This window comes from Gavia stellata, chromosome 13 (genome assembly GCF_030936135.1).
Source record: "Gavia stellata isolate bGavSte3 chromosome 13, bGavSte3.hap2, whole genome shotgun sequence".
In the NCBI taxonomy this organism is placed as follows: Eukaryota; Metazoa; Chordata; class Aves; order Gaviiformes; family Gaviidae; genus Gavia; species Gavia stellata.
Window position 1 is genome coordinate 12,695,038 of NC_082606.1, and position 16,448 is coordinate 12,711,485.

General features: G+C 41.8%; 1 protein-coding gene across 1 annotated transcript in view; it reads right to left on the reverse strand.

Moving 5' to 3' along the window:
• Positions 1–16,448, reverse strand: part of FBN1 (fibrillin 1) — a 157,504-nt gene that overhangs the window by 137,454 nt on the left and 3,602 nt on the right. Inside the window, exons 2-3 of the mRNA XM_059823839.1 lie at positions 5,210–5,292; positions 4,194–4,292 (exon numbers count right to left, since the gene is read on the reverse strand). Coding sequence (XP_059679822.1) covers positions 4,194–4,292; positions 5,210–5,292 — 182 coding nt within the window. The remainder of the gene's footprint in view (positions 1–4,193; positions 4,293–5,209; positions 5,293–16,448) is intronic.

Genomic DNA, 16,448 nt, shown 5'->3' on the forward strand with positions numbered 1-16,448 from the left:
ACCAAGAGCACTATCACACCACAACCGCTCACAAAATGTTCGGGAGCTCACCAAGCAGCCAAAAGGTAACACACGTGCCATCTACTCTGCGATCCCAAACTAAAAAAACATAAGGTGTGAGGGTCTGCGATCCTCAGGCGGGAAAGCCAGCGGAGCCACTTGCCCAGCACCCCAGGCCGAGGGCACTCTGCAGGGCCGGCTGGCGGGCACCAGGAGGAGAGGCCTCCTCTCGTCTCTCTGTGCCCCTGCCAAGGAAACGCTCCCAACCCTGGCCGTGCATGACGCAGGGCTTTGCCTGCCAGGAGCTGTAAACAAGGAATGACGGTCTCATCGCACCCCAGACGCTCAGCGTGCTTCCTCTGTTGAGTGACTGACTCGGGAGAGAGATGGCAGCTCGTGCCGGGATGGGATGCAGGCCTGCAGCCCACAGCAGCCTTGAAAATTCTGGAAACATTTAAAATTCAAGACCTTTTACCACCTCTGACAGCAGCACGATATACGGAAAGGAGCTGAGCTCCAGGTTTTACTGCCGTTGAACGGACATCTCCCACACCACCCTGAGGAGTGGGATCCCGGTGCGCGAAGCCAAGGGCCCAGGCTCCGGCCTCGCCCCCCCACAGGACGTGGCCTCTGAAGAAGACCTCAGTCCTCGGCTGGTGCCTCGGAGGCTGCTAGCGGCGTGAGCAGAGCAGGCCCCGTTTTCCGCTCAGGTGGCGTAACCAGCCTGCCGGGGAGGCACAGACACTTGTCCCTGCCAGCTGCCACCCCCAGCACCCACCGCAGCTCTCGCTGCCTCTGCCACGGCTCCCTTCCCTCAGAGACAGCCCCATCAGCAAATGCCTTCCCTGTTTAGGTCAGCCCAAGCCGTTCTGACTAAACCAGGTTGGAAGCAAAACCAGTGGCTGAGCTTAGAGACACACCTGACCCATAACCCTGGGGGCAGCGGGGGTGCCTGATGCTGAAGGAGAGGCCCTCCTCCTCACTCGCCCCCCGCTCCCACAGGGGCAGAGCCGCAAGTCCAACGACATGGCAGGATCGTAGGGTATGTCTGCAGCACAAACAGGGACACGGCTGCAGCACGAACAGACAAGGCCAAAGCAGCCATGGCCCGGGTGATCTGGGAGGTAGCAGCGGAGCAGCCACTACAGAGCTGGCGCAGCACAGGGCGTAGGACATCTCCCCACGTGTGCATCTGCAACGTCAGAGCCACCCACGCATCAGAGCCAGCAGAGGGGATGCCTCCACACATGACAGTCTTATCTCCAAGCCTACTGTAAGCATACTGAAAAATTCACTAATTACACAGAAATAACCACGACTCAGCCAGCAAGTTCACTGATGTCATGAAAATCCCTGCTGAGAAAACCACCAGTTGATCTTCTCAACCACGAATCAGATTCCTAAAGCAGACTCGTAACCAGAAAAGTCCCAACAACTGACCTGCATAAGAATCAAACTTGAAGGCTTTGTTTTGCTTTCCAATCTGCATTAATTATTTGATTCCAGCGGACAACCACTCTATAAGACCCACCATGAATTTGGTTTCTGCCTATGGTTGTACATGCTATAAAACCTGTGCTCGCTACTGATTCCTTAAGTAAAGACACACATAACTTAAAATATCCAAAAGATTACTCTGACACATCTTGCATTTAATCCTGAGAAATCATGTTATTTTCACTCGTATTTGTTATTTGTATTTTGAATGTGACAAACTTCTATCATCTATTTTTTATTTTTTTATTATTTTAGTAAGATTTTTTCTCATTTGTTAAAATGCATAATTAAAATAAGGTTTCATGAATGCTTATTCTGACAAAATATTAACTGTTACTAATGGGAGTTGACAATATCCCTTTGATGTCAAGTAGTATTTTTTAATGTTTATGTTTACTTTGTTTTCTAATAGCAAATCTAAGTCATTGTGGTCTATTGTGTAAATAGATATTCATGGATTTTGTCTACAGTGCCAACAGAGCAAATGACTTACAGAAAGTGTATGTTCTATAAGTCCTAATGAGGTGCTGGGTCATAAACATTATTACACAAGAGTGCACAGAGGCAGTGGAGTCTTTTCTCTCTACAGCAACTCAAGACACTTTTGCTTTTAGAATTGGTTTGTTTTAATTAATAAAGGTGATGTGACCACACACACAAAATGTATCTTGAATTATTGCACTGATTAAACAGGATATAAACAATATCTTTAAGCCAACTGCTAAGTCTATTTCTAAAATGTTAATACTTATAGTGTTTACAGAAAAGCAACATTTAAAAGCTATTTAGCAATGTAAGGAAAATAATGTCAGCACTGATTAACGCTTATGATTAGTAGAATATTCATACCTAGAAGTAACTGTCAGCAACCAAAATAGCTATGTCATATTAGGCTTTAGAAGCTGCTTGATTAAAAACTGTATAAAGTCCTTCTGCACCCATTTATCTGTGCAACTCCAAAGAAGGCTAAAACTACGGAGATCAATGGTAGAATATTTCAGAAAAAGAACCACAAGAAGAACTGTAACTTTACTCATACTCTATTTTTCTTTTAAGTCTTGACTCATAAAATACTTCAGTGTGGCCTAAGAAAAAATGAGGTAATACTAAGGCCCACTTGTTCCTGCCTTTTACAGGGTGCCAAAACGTGTAACAAATGTAGGGATATATCTTCTCTTCTGTACCCTAAAGGGGACTTGGGAGAAGGTCATACTTTCCTTTACTGTCTTACAGGATTAAGGTGTATGCACCTGGTAAAACAGTAGCTGCAAACTGAAGCAGAAACACAACAACACACCCACATTTGTGCAGCATTTTGCACCCTTTCTCCTTCCAGTACTCTCTGGGAGCTCCATAGCCCCATACCCTCCTCATGCTGGCCTCTCACTAACAGACATCACAGGAGCCTGAAAGAGGGGTTGAACTACAAAGAACAATATTTACCATTTTAGTACATGCCATTCCATTACATTCCACAGTTGTTATTGTTTTTCTACTGTTATTGCATGAAAAGGATGCTAAAGCCACAAGCTGAAGGGGTCAGTTACGTGGGAAAACTCTTATCAACTAGGAAAGCAAAAAATTGGCAAGATAAAAAATACAGGGGCAAAGAAGACCACACATTGAGTCTGAAAAGATATTCAGAATTAAAAGGATGACCATTCTGCATAATATTACAGAACTCAGCTGAGTGCATTCCCCGCTGGCTTCAGTTAATACATTGTTCAGATAGTTATGGGCATTTGTGTGAACCAGTTCCCCTAAAATGTTTGCCAGAAACTTCACATTTTATGTAAAAATCAAAATCTTCTACATTCTAAGACACAAGCACCATACTCAAATGAGAATACAGTGGAGATTATAGCTGGCATCTCAGATATGAACTGAGATACTATCCCAAGCAAAATCCTACTTCATGTCAGATACTCTACCCATGATCAGACATTGAGTTATCTGGTTCATTGAATGAATTTAATTTTACTTATTTTTTTCTGGATCTGGGGAACCTTCCTTGAAAACCTAAAATCCAAACATGTCTAGGAAAAGTCACCTCTCTGAAAAGTTTCATTTCCAAAGCATCTGTTTTTTTCTGATGAAAAGCTGTTCTACTTAAAAACCTTGACCAGTTCTGTACCTCTAGGACCTACAGAAGTATCACCTGAATAAGGTCAGCAATATTAGATTCCGAAGATATGTACCAAGCCTGGCAAGGAAATGCTATAATACTTGTAGGCCTATGTATGTAAAGTACAGCATAGTGTCTGGCTTAGTAACCCCCAAAATGAGAGCAGAATCACAAAGCAAGTCAAATTCAGCCAACTGTCAACAGTCATCTCTCTATCATTACAACTTTTGTGCTGTATATGTGCGTGTGTCTAGCGTTGAATAGAGATAAGGCATTTTCCAGAAAGCAAGGAAGACTGGAATTACTGTTACAAACTGGCAAAAGAATATAGCTTCCAATAAAACCAATTTGGTTTTAATTTGGCAAAAAAGAGTGTCCCCAATAGCTAGTCTCTGAGTCATTCTTCATTTTCATCATAGGAGGCTATGCTTTCTTTCCTGTGGTAAAAGTACGTCTGGTGACTCAGAGGTTATTTGTCTTAAATATTGACCACTGAACTATCTTACATACATACCTTAGTAGCTTCACAAACGCAAAAGAGCAATATCAAAGACACAGAAGAAATACTTACTTGATTTTGAACCACAGGAGGGGGCTATCTGACCATTTGGGCATGTGCACATGTTTGGTCTAGAGCAAAATCCATCCCCACAGGAATGTCTGCAGATTGCTATAAAGAAAACACAAATGCCTTTAAAATATGTTTCAAAAATCCCAAACACATAAAAAACACCTGACAGAAAATATGCACTCAGTATGATAACATAAATACCTACAAACTCGTTAAATTGCATACAACAGATTCCAAAACAGTTCCTCCAGTTCATCCGCATCTCTGTAGGAGACAGCTAAAACCTAGACCTTCGCAATCTGTGACAAAAAGGTCTAGGAACATGCCACAGGCCACACTAGATATAGGGAGATTTCCTTGGAAAAGTGAAACTGTGGTCATATTTTACCAGACTACTCTTGGAGGAAGGATGGCACTGAGGCAACATTACAATGCTCCCTTTATTTCTGCACCAGACACACATAAGTGTAGGAATTCCCATCTGACAGCACGTTGCCTCAGTATCTCTGCATAGGGTCTTATCAGCCTTAGGCAAAGTGCCTTTAACAATTATTTCTGGTACATTGTACCATTATACATGAATACGCATACAGTGCTATGATGTATGTATGTATATGTTTATAACCCTACACATATATTTCAGGGATGTGGTCCAAACAAGCAGAGAAAATGTACTTGCTGGCCTGATGCTGTTGCCTCCTTCCATTTACTTAAATAGATTAACATATTCCACAGCTACTCCTGAGAGTCCACACACCTCTTGGATCCCTTTACCACAGACTTAAAACATGTGGATGAGATTAATCCTTTGTTAAATACCGGTATCACATCACTGTATTGTAGCCCACAAAACTTTGTATATCAGCTTAATATATTTAAAATGGTAAAGAAATGATGCACAGCTGCTATTGAAACCATATAGAAACACATTTCAGTTCTGGTATACAATTAAAAAAACCCTGACATAGAGGGACAAAGATAAACCTCAGTCATAACACATAACTGGATTAACTTACGGACTATGCATTGGTTTCCACCAGGTAAAGTTTTCCATCCAGGGCAACAGTAAGCATTGTAACGTGATCCACACACATTTGGTCTGGAAAAAAAAAAGGACGAATTCTTATTTTTACTCTGTAATATGTTTTAAAAGCAGAGGCATAAAAACGGAAAAAGTAAATCACTGCAATATATATTTCAATAATTAAATCTAGAGGTGATGTATGTTTTTAGCAGAACTGTACGCCTTCTGTGGTTGGGTTTTTTAGGTAACATACACTTTGACAAATTGAAGATTACATTATAAACATGAAATCAAATCAGTAACATCTGAACAACAGGAACAAAATGAGCAAACCTTGTTTCATATCACTCTGTATATGGAAAAGTAGCATACAGGGTTTTTGAGCGAAACTTCCATTTAAATACAAAATGAGAGATCACATCCATCATCATTAGTGAACACAGAGGAAATCTAGTGCTCTTTGAATGATAATTTTTAAGCTCCATGTTGCTTTCTCTTCCTTACTCTACAGCACTACTACTGTTCCTTGTTTTGTCCATGAGCAAAACTATGTATGTATGCATGACTGAAACATGCCAACCATGACATTAGCCAAATAAATGAGCAAAAATATGTAAATGCTACATTAGCAAAAATGACTTACTATCAAAAAAATCAAGGATATGAATGCATGGAGAGAGATAGGGTCCTGTGAAATGAGTATGAAGGGCCTACTTCACTTCTTAAATGATGGATCCATAGGAATTTTTCTTTCCAACCCACTCCTCCCATCCATATTTACCCTTTCCAACCCACTCCTCCCATCCATATTTACCCTTTCAAATAACTATATTACTAGAGTTTACAATGAAAGCTGACAGGGCATGACACTATTCCTATTGTGATTTTATTGGTAAAAATAGAAAAGTTGAAACGGTTCTATGCCCCTCACAGATAATAAATCTTTTTTTTTTTTAATCTAACTTGCCCCATTTATTTAATGCATCTATCCATGCAAGTAAAGCTAGTAAAAATAGCTTCAAAAATGGGAAAATGTGCCTCCTTTTGTTGCATGTTTAATAATCTTAGAGGAAAATTTTACAACCTCTATTAATATTGTGAGCAATTACTCAATAGATTAATGCAACTAAAGCTAGCTACAAACTAGTACTTCCTAGAAACTGCTTTATTAAAATACTGTATACAGATTAGAGACAGATTTAAAGTGTTTATTGTTTTAGGAAGGGTTTTCTATTATTATTTTGTCCTTGGTCTTTCAGAAAGTTCTCCATCCCTAGTATTGCAATGTCTAAGTAAACAACAGTTACCTCATATGGCAAGGCAACTTAAGACAAACAATCTCGATATATACAAACAATTATTAATGCACATTTTGTAACTAACAAGACTTTTATATTGTATTTATTTAGTGATCTGCATTGTTAATGCAATTTCAAGTATTCTGATTACGCCAACTTCGGTGACACCTAGTCTCTTCATTAAGTGCTTGGCCAGAAACTACTTAAGTCAAAGCAAACACTTCCACTGGTTCTGGATAATTACAAAGTGGTAACCGAGGTGAATGTGAGCAACGCAACTGGACTTGTTGCAGGGCCCTTTTCCCTCCCTGCAACTGGTGTTACAGACTCAAAGTCTTACTCATATAATTCCAACGTATTCAGTTTTAGTAATGTCAGCTACTTCCCTGCAGGGCTATAACCATGTAACTTTCCTAGAGTTCCCTGTTCATCAATGCCAAATGTTGCTCCACGATCGTCTGCCAAGTAAGACTGGCAAGCAGACAAGTGAGATTGCTTTTCACCTTCTCCAGTCAGAAGAAATAATGGAACTTATTAAGACAGACAGAATGGGTTTGTTGCTACCTGTTACAACCTACAGGCATAAACCACCCATTTCCGATCCGGGTTTGTATGAATCTGTAAACAGCTGACCGTAAAGGGATGTTTAGGTACTCTGTCAAATTTCAGTCTCAGCAAGTACACGGCTTTGGGGACCATCTGGTCCAAGTTAAGAGTCAGGAGCAGACTTCTGTGCCACGGGGAAACCCGATTTTTAAAACCTGTTTCCAAAATGGGGCTCTGGAAAACGTAGATGCGCCAGCAACCATGAAGTCAGAGACCCTGGGAGCCTTGAGGCTGTCCACAGGGTAGGCTAAGCCATACACCCAAGAAGCTCCAACTCGGATGCAGCGTGCTCAGCTTTAAAAAAAAAAAAAGTCATTAAACTGTACTTCCATGGAACAGTTTGAGCCTGACAAGTGCATTTTCCAGTGGAACACTTTTTTGTCAGAAAGCTGCTTATAAAAGAAACCTATATTAAAGTCTGAACGCTGCTTCTTTGAGAGGGAGGGAGTGTTCTTTACTTGTGCCTATTTGTAAAATGTTTTTAAAAAGAATTCATTTTGAAGGTTAAATTAATTGATATTTATGAGGTGATCAGACACTATAGCAATAAATCCCCATAAATAAATAGATAAACTATTCAAGAGAATAACAATTTACCTCATGTAAAATCATGGAAACCATCAATCAAATTGTAAAGGCTGTATCGTGGTACTTACTTTAAACAGTTACCCGCTGTTGTGTTTAATAGAGCATATTTTCCTGCTGATATTATAGGCTATGAATACTAAAGAAGCATTTTATATTCTTATAAAACTGTTTTTCTGAACAGCACTACAAACAGAGTTCTGTTATAAAACATGATTTGTAGTGGTAAAATAAGCAAAAATGCATCTATACAGCCCAAGCCACCTGTGGTGCACACAGCACCTTCCTTTCACTCCACAGCCCAGAGGAGGGAAGGAGCATCTCAGGAACAAAGCTGTTCCCATTGCAATTTAAAAAAGATAAGTCTTTCACTTTATTTTAGAGTCACTTATGAACTTGTAAAGTAGAAAAGAATTTCTGTAATGGTTTGGTGCTGAGAGACAGTACGACTGATGCCCAGAGTTTCATCAAAGATGTCCAAAATAAACAAGAAATTATGTCTTTGATTAATGATATGCAAGTAAAATTCGGTAGCAAAATGAGTTGAATGACTATCAAAAGACATTAGTCATCAACTAGAAAAGTCTTAGAACAGCAGAGAGGAAAAAGTTCATCCGCAAATTCTGATAACTAATGCTTGAGAGTGATAGGTCTGGCTGACAGCATTCGCATGCACCAAAGTAGAAGATACTCTTATTCAGGCACAACCACAGGGAACCTCCACCCCCATTATGAAATAGAGCTTTGTCTGTCCTTTCCACCCACTGGGGATAGAGCCGGGGCAGGACTGCAGCATCAGCTCCTTCAGAAGGACGCATGTGGTCCTGCCCCAGGTCAGCGCTGTGCTACCCCGGGGTTGTGGCTGCAGCACAACCTCTGCCTGTCACCCATTCGCAAATAAACCGTCTCCTTTCTTCACGGGGCAACACTGACAATGGTCTCACGGAAAGGACCAACTGGGTCGATCCCCCCCTTGCTACTCCGGCTCCCAGTGCCCCGTCTCAGCAAGGACGAATGGCTGCCTGGCTCTCCCGAACTGCAGGTGATTACCCAGCAGCTGGGGATGGATTTGTGGAGCGGGCACACAAATGTAAAATGATGGGAAGCAAATCATGCTAAGCTTGGCAGCACCTTCTTATCAGATATAACCAAGCAGCGAGGGTACGTGACAGCCGGAGAAGTGAGGGAGGTGTTCAAAGGCCCTGTGTGAAGCCGGCAGCGGGCAACACCGCCCAGCCCAGGAACTGTGGGGGCACCTCCAGCACTGTGGCTGTCCTCTCCAGGGCCCCGGCACAGACACGGTCAGAGCCCCGTGCTGCAGCCTGCCCGGGGGGTGTGCTAATCTGTACATCCCTGCTCTGCCCTGCCTGTGACCCCGCAAGGAAATTACAGCCCTCTCCTGAAGAAAGCGTTGCCCATCTGCAGCTCCCACAGGAGGAAGAGTTTCTGGCATTGCTGTGAGCAAGGCTTCAGGTGGAAATTTCGTCAGCCGTACTGCCGTGCACCGGCCAAGGCTGGCGTAACCCAGGCTGAATCAAACCCACAGCGTGGGTCTCGAAGAAATTAGACAGAGAGACCAGACAGAGTGGGCAGAGAGCAGCTGAGAGAGTAAGAGAGACAGCTGACCGCCAGTTACAGCTGAGCTGAGATGCAGGGATACTGTGAAGGGTTTCTAATCACTCCCTCAACTCACTTTTCCTCTCCCTAGGAAAACACACAGGGATTCTTCCTTGCAAGAAAATCTTTAATGAAGGACTTCTATGAACTATTTGGCTGCAGTGGTTAGCATATGTTTAACATAATGTAGGGACCCAATTTTCTGGCAGAAGAGATACAATTTAAAGCAACATCATCAGCCAAAGGTTATTTTTAGAGAAGCCTTTGCCTATTTTTCTTCTTCCGTGGGTAACACTGGTATCTGCTAAAACCGTACCCAGAATTATTCGCTGATTATTTCCACATAGAATTGGACTGGTGCTTCCATGCTTGCACGGGGAGTTAAAAAGAATGACAAACAGCACCTGAAAAAATGGTAGCCTGGTCTTAAAAATGTGGTTGTCCAAGTCGGAATATAATCAACGTACTAAGAAATAGTAGCTAAGGCTCCAGCTTTTACTAGTCATTTTCCAGAGACACATAATCAGATCTATACCTTTTGCTGTAAAACAGCTTTATGTACCTTCCTGAACTTCTCAGCACCTCAGAGTAAATGCTAAAAGCGTGGAGTGGCCCAGCTCTGCTGACTCCACTGGAGCTTTATTCAGCTTTCCCACCGAACCAAGAATTTCCATCCTTAGAGATACTCCAGTGGATATGGCCATGAGCAACCCGACTTAAGTTCACCCTGCTCTGAGCAGGGGCTGGACCGCATGGTCTTCCAAGGTCCCTCCCCACCTAAATGACAGAAGCCAGGTACTTGGTGCACAAATTAGAGGTCAATACCAAAAGCACCTCCTTTTGCTGCGCTGGTGCCTACCCCCTCCTCCAAGGAGCAGCAAGCACAGCAGAACCACGAAAGGAAGGTCCGGTTCCCAACGGGACGCAGCAGCTAACAGCCACAGCACGTGACAAGCAGCCTTCCCGAGCCACCTGTAACCCTGATACATGCCACTCTGCATATGAGAGCCCAGTGGAGAAGCCTCGTCGTCCTTCGACCTCACTACTTCCAGTGAGCACATCCACAAACTGAGAAACCTAACTATGTGGATGGGATGAGCAAAAAACAGGGACAAAGTTCTGCATTTAACATGCATAAGCCTCACTTTCCAGGTACCCCAAATACTTCAAACAGGAATTGTTTCTGTGTTGTTGAGCTAAATATTAAAAAATGGGATGGTTTTAGTCACTGTGCCCTTTTTCATCATTCAGTGAAGATTATTAAGAAGACTCTTGAAGCTATTTATTTAAATCGTATAAAAGAAAAATCTAGGAAACAATGCTAGACTCTGAGAGCAAACACAAAATTTAGCTTCTATTATCCTATAAAGGATAAGCATGCATTTTTAAGCAAAATATATTTTTTACATACAAAAGATTGCATCTGATGTACTCATTTTTATCATGCAGTAAGTGAGCCTGGATGTTTGTGGCATGCAGAGAGCCTAATATGATAACTATTTCTCACTCTGACAGTAAGGATACCGCTGTCCCAGAATCCTGGCTCAGTTCAACTAAAAAAATAACATGCTGAGCAGCTCTACGGGTATCTTTGGCTCCGGCCTATGTGCAAGTCAAGAGTTCAAAATGACATGCAAGTTTCCTGCAGCAACACTGAACACTTTTCTAACCCTAACTTCCATCACACTGTGACAGCTAAATACAGCAATCCAACAACAGCATTTGACATTAAGTTAATTCTTCTGCACTTGCTCTGAAAATCTGACCGTGTCTTTTGCAGGGACAGACTCATCTAACCTGACAGCCAGGCATTGTTCTCATTCATAGCCAGGGACAGACATGTTTCTGGCATGTATTTCCTTATTGTTCCACTTGAGAATGTCAGTGGGTCCAGTTCAAAACCCAATCTACGTAGTTATATAAGACATGTAAAGTACAAGTATGGTAAACAGGATCCAGCAGGTACTTTCTTAAAGAAAAAAAAGTGCATGCAGGGCGCAAGAAATCATAGCCTTTCTACCCTGGTAGCACTAAATAGCATCCCATGGGAAACAGACATAACTGTGGGCTAGGGCGATGCTTAGATCTCTAGATACCACTTCCAACGGGGGAACAGGGAGAGACCAGTTTACACCTCCTGCACCACTTCCCACACTCGCCATGTACCTGCTAATGGCTTTCGATGGAGGCAGACCTCTAACAATCTTCTCAGAGAAAGCACACAGGCAAGCTCAGGACCTCCACCAGCCCATGTGGTGCACTGAGCTGAGCAGCAGCACAAGGACTGGCGTGGGGCACGCTGAGCAGCCAAGCCCCCAGGCTAGCCAGCCCTTTGTCGAGGCTTTCCCAGAGGCTGCATGATGAGGTGGTGCTCCCCACCATCCCCACTTTGGAGCAAATGCAAGCATTTAGAGGGTCTCATAAACCTGACACTTGTATCAATACCTGTCAGTGAACACCCTTAGGTGTTAAGCAATGCCGTTAACTTGTGTTTTAAAGTGCTCTCTCTTAGGCTACTGGAAGACTTACTTTAGGTAAGATAGCAGCACTGTATCTACTGTATCAACGCTGTATCCTACCCTCTGCCTCTCTCCTTGCTGGGATAGTGATACCGTGTTTTCAAAAGGCCAGCTACCTGCATGTCTGCCGTAAGGCAACAGGAAAACCCTGTTGATATGGATCCCACTGTTTTAGTTCACCTTGTCCCTAGCAGCCACCGGTAATTTACTCTTTATTCAGGGAAGAGAAAAAGATGAAATATCAGAGGAAAAAACAAAGGAGGAGAAAACAGACAGGAAAAAAATGTTCCTGAAAGGAAACAAACTTTAGTTTGAAACCTCAGCTGAACATCACTGGATATTCTGATGTCCTCCAGCAAAAAACATGAGAGAGAGGGAAGCTTGAAAAAGAGGATGAAAATGATTAAGACTGTAGACAAAAGAACTGCGGCTTTCATTTGGTATTTTTGAGGCTTTAATGGTCATGAATCATTTCATAAAATGAGAAGTAGAAAGGAAAACAACAGATTCTCCAACAAACCAACATTCAAAATATTCTTCCAGATAAAAGCTAGAACTCCTTCATACTTCAGTGAAGATCTATAAGCAAAACCAGAGGACACAGGTTTTAATTTAACAGGCTACATTTTACCTCCCCATGTACCTTCCAAAGTAGAGCCCAACTTTACTGAACTATCACAAAAAAGGTGATTCTTTTTGTGTCTTCTCATGACTCTATCTGCACACCAACCTTAGCATGAATGAGGCTGTTCAGTAGATCTGAAATCCTTAAAATAAATAAATAAATAAACCAAAACGGGAACGTCAGAATGGATGAGAAAACAACCAAAGGAGACATCCACAATACAAGACCAAAGAGCTACAAATATATTTTCCAATACAGTGTGATGGTTAATCAGAAACATTCCAGGCCACAATTGTTCCATTCTACAAAAATATTTACTGAGTCTGAGGAGTAAGACCAAAGTGACACACATGCATCTATATCCTCTTCATCTTTAGGGTTCAGCAGGGAGATGAAGAAGAGGAACAAGATGGAAGGGGATCTTATTGCAAAGCGAAAATGCTAACGGTTTATTTCTTACTATTTCCATATGTGCACATTCAAAGGTCCCTAGCTCCTAAAGTCTTGTTTAAGTAGAGATGGCCTCCTATTAGCCAATGTCTACTACACTTCTACCAAGAGGAAGTTTTCCTGGTGATCCTTGTGGCTGAATAGTTTGGATCTTGCATTTTGGGTAGTACTATTCTAATAATCACAGGCTGCTGAGTCCATGAACGTATTTAAAGTGACCCTTGTCAAAACTTGTATTGAAGTTCAACATATAAAACACATAAAAGTTTGCAGGATGGAGGTTGAATGACAATGAAAAAGACTGTCCTAAGTGAGCAGTACTGCTGAACAACACACCACAGGAAAGGAAAATAAGCATACAGGAAAACAGAAGCTGCAATTTTATTCAATAAGGATCACTGTAAATGAAGCTGACAGATGGACTGTCCCTGCCAAACCCTAACCCAGTGATCCTCCCATTGCTCCCAAATAAACTGAGAGCAGCCCTATGCTTACTTCAAGTCTGCATCCTCAAGCCCAGTATAGCCCCAAAGGTTCTGGCACAGCAGTGTGAAGTTGCACATAGAGTAGCTTATCCAGTTAACAAGGCAAACATACCCAGATCAGACTGAATCTGGTGAACAACTTGTGGAAGCACCACTGAACACAAAATGTATCCTGTGCTGGCTAACAACAGGGGAGAAGTCTACTTTTATAAACCATAAGTGGGCTCTTGATTGAGGAAAGCGCAGCTGTGGTTAGCATCCCAGCCACATGCCGGAGTCATCTTCTGCCTCCTCCTCTGGAAACCTGCACTGCAACCTGCAAATTACTGTACCCTGCTGCAAGCAGGCACACTCTCTGCAGGTGCTGTTCTTCCCCCCAACCCTTTATGTCTCCAGTTTCCAAAGACTGAACACTACCTGTCCCCCCTCAATAAAAGTTCAGCTAAACACCAACAAACTGAAATCAGAAAGTCTCCAGAAAGACGACACTGCACAAAAGATTAGACAATTCCATCACAAATCCACAGAACAAAATTATTACCTGGAACACGAGGAAAGAAACAAAGTGCAATCCATGATATCTCTTGTTTTCTGAGTAAGAGCTGTAGCATAAATCTGTTTCTAACCTACCAAGCAATTAAGTCATAGCCACAATCAGCCTTACAAGGGACCTGTCAGGATGGAGGACAGCAAGGTACCTTCCTGTGATGGGACACAAAGTGGCAAACCCAATGTGAACTTCTCCACTCGCTCTGAACACGAAGTACAAACCCATCACATGCCAGCTATGACCCGTCCTGCGGCAGCCGGGTCCGAGTATCAGGCCAGCCTGATATAGCTAAGAGCTATGCAGACCTAAATAAATAAATAAATAAATAAATAAATAAATAAATAAATAAAAATAACTAAAAGAGGCGAAGAAAGGAAAATAATTACCTCTGATCCTGCCCTCCTGGTCTTCAATGTGTCACCTTGGCAAAGTGGTGCTTGGTGACAAGAAATCTGCTTCATCTGAGTCCCCCAGGCCAATTCCACAGTATTTCCAAAACAACCATGTTTCATACAGTATGTCAAGAATGCTGCTATACTGTTTATTGTACCCTTTTTTCTCTGTTTGCTCTATTTGCGACTTACTGTCATCAAATGGGAAAAAAGTATTTCTCTAATGTATTTTTTGGGGGGGTGGTCTGATTCAAATTTCAAACAACAGGCACATGGCACTTCAAAACCATTTGTGTCCAGCTACAATATAGTAGAAGAAAAGATCACAAGGGGAAGACTGACTAAGCGGTTGGTAACAGAATCACGTGTGCCTAAGACACTCACCAGTGAAGGGAGACTACAACAGTACCCACCAAAAGTTTTAACCATCGGATAGTTTTTCACTGGCGTGCCCAAAATGAATTGAGTCCTAATTCTGCACTACGAACTACGCAGGCGCAGAAGTCTCTCCCCATAAATCATAAACCAGAATTGGTATTAAGGCCATGCCTTTTAAAGAGATGGTGTCCGAATGACAAGATTTGGAAATCTAAGTGGAGAGTACAAGGACTATGTAGGCCTGAAGATTATTTACTTTTTCCTGTTTTTCTTCAGGCTGAAGAACAACATGGAATTATAACAAGAATGCTAGCATGGGAGCTGTGCATTGCTACTGGCTCTGGATAAAGCAATCCAGTGCAGACTATTGTCAGACAGCTTTCATTAAATGCATTTAAAAATTTCCATATAGTATTTAAACTAGTATATTCCAAAATGTAATTAAAACCTATTGTGGCAGCCAGGGCAAGACATCTATATGGTCAGAACTGAAAATAATGTGTTGTTCCTTCTTTAAATATTAGCCCTTCAGCAAGTGTTAGTAACAGCTATCGCCTGCCAGATTCTGGGCTGGCTTCTTGTTTGGTTCTGCCTGCTTTCCCTACTCCTCCTCCATACATCCTGCTCCCCAGAGAAAGTCACACCTACATCAAATCGCATCATACAGTCCTACTGAAAGAAGAAACATGTACATGTGACACAGTGCCAAGATCTATGAACTTACTTCACTCTAGAACTAGATTTCCAAGGATGATGTGATAACAAAAAAATAGTATCACAACCATTGGCAAATAAATTCAGAGAGATGCAGAATCTTAACACTACATGTAGTTGCCAAGGACTGCTGGTTTTACGTTAGGATGCACTGGCGTAGAAGTTCTTCATCCTCCATACAGGCTTTACCCCATAAGGTGCAGAGAACTGGAAGCCTGGAAGTCAGGTGAGTGCTCCACCACATCAGGTATTACAGCAACTTGCATGTATTTTTAATTAAGATTTTTATTCCCAAGTATTCAGGCTGCCTTCTGCTCACAGAGTGACACTGACAAGGTGTGGCACCAGCAGCTGGCCAGAGGTGTGCAGGCCAAACATGGTAAGAAAAGTGTTTGCGGTTTTTCCATATAAACCAATATTTACCGGTACGGAAAGTCTGCTTTTCTTCAGCAGGCTTTTAGTGGTAAATATTGGTTTAAAACGAAAACCAGAAGCCTTAATTATATAGTTGAATACTGGAATTATGTTATAGATTTTTAAGATTTATTTTATTTCAGGGAGCAGTGATGCATAAAAAGGATCAAATCCAACTGAGTTTACTCAAGTAAGCATATCAGTAAACCTGTGGACTTCATTTGGGATGACCAGAAGAAATTGGTCCAAAAAAACTCAATCCCCTGTTGAATAGCTTTAATCCAAGAGTTTTATGAATCATTTTGGAGCCAACTATTCTGTTCTGCAATATTCGCTATCATTTTAACTTAATAAAAACAAAGAAATTAAATCATTCTTGCACAAATGCATTTAATTAGTGTCTTAATTAGAGTCATGTCACAATTCAGCTATTTTGAAGAAATTTTAATCCTTTTAAAATTTCTGCTGAGCTATTTGTTAGGTAAATAATTGCTTTCTTTGGCCATTATACTGAGAAGAGACTGATAAACATGATAAACATTGCTTAAAATATTATTAAGAACCAACTGATTCTCATTAGAGTTTGAGGTCTTTGTCT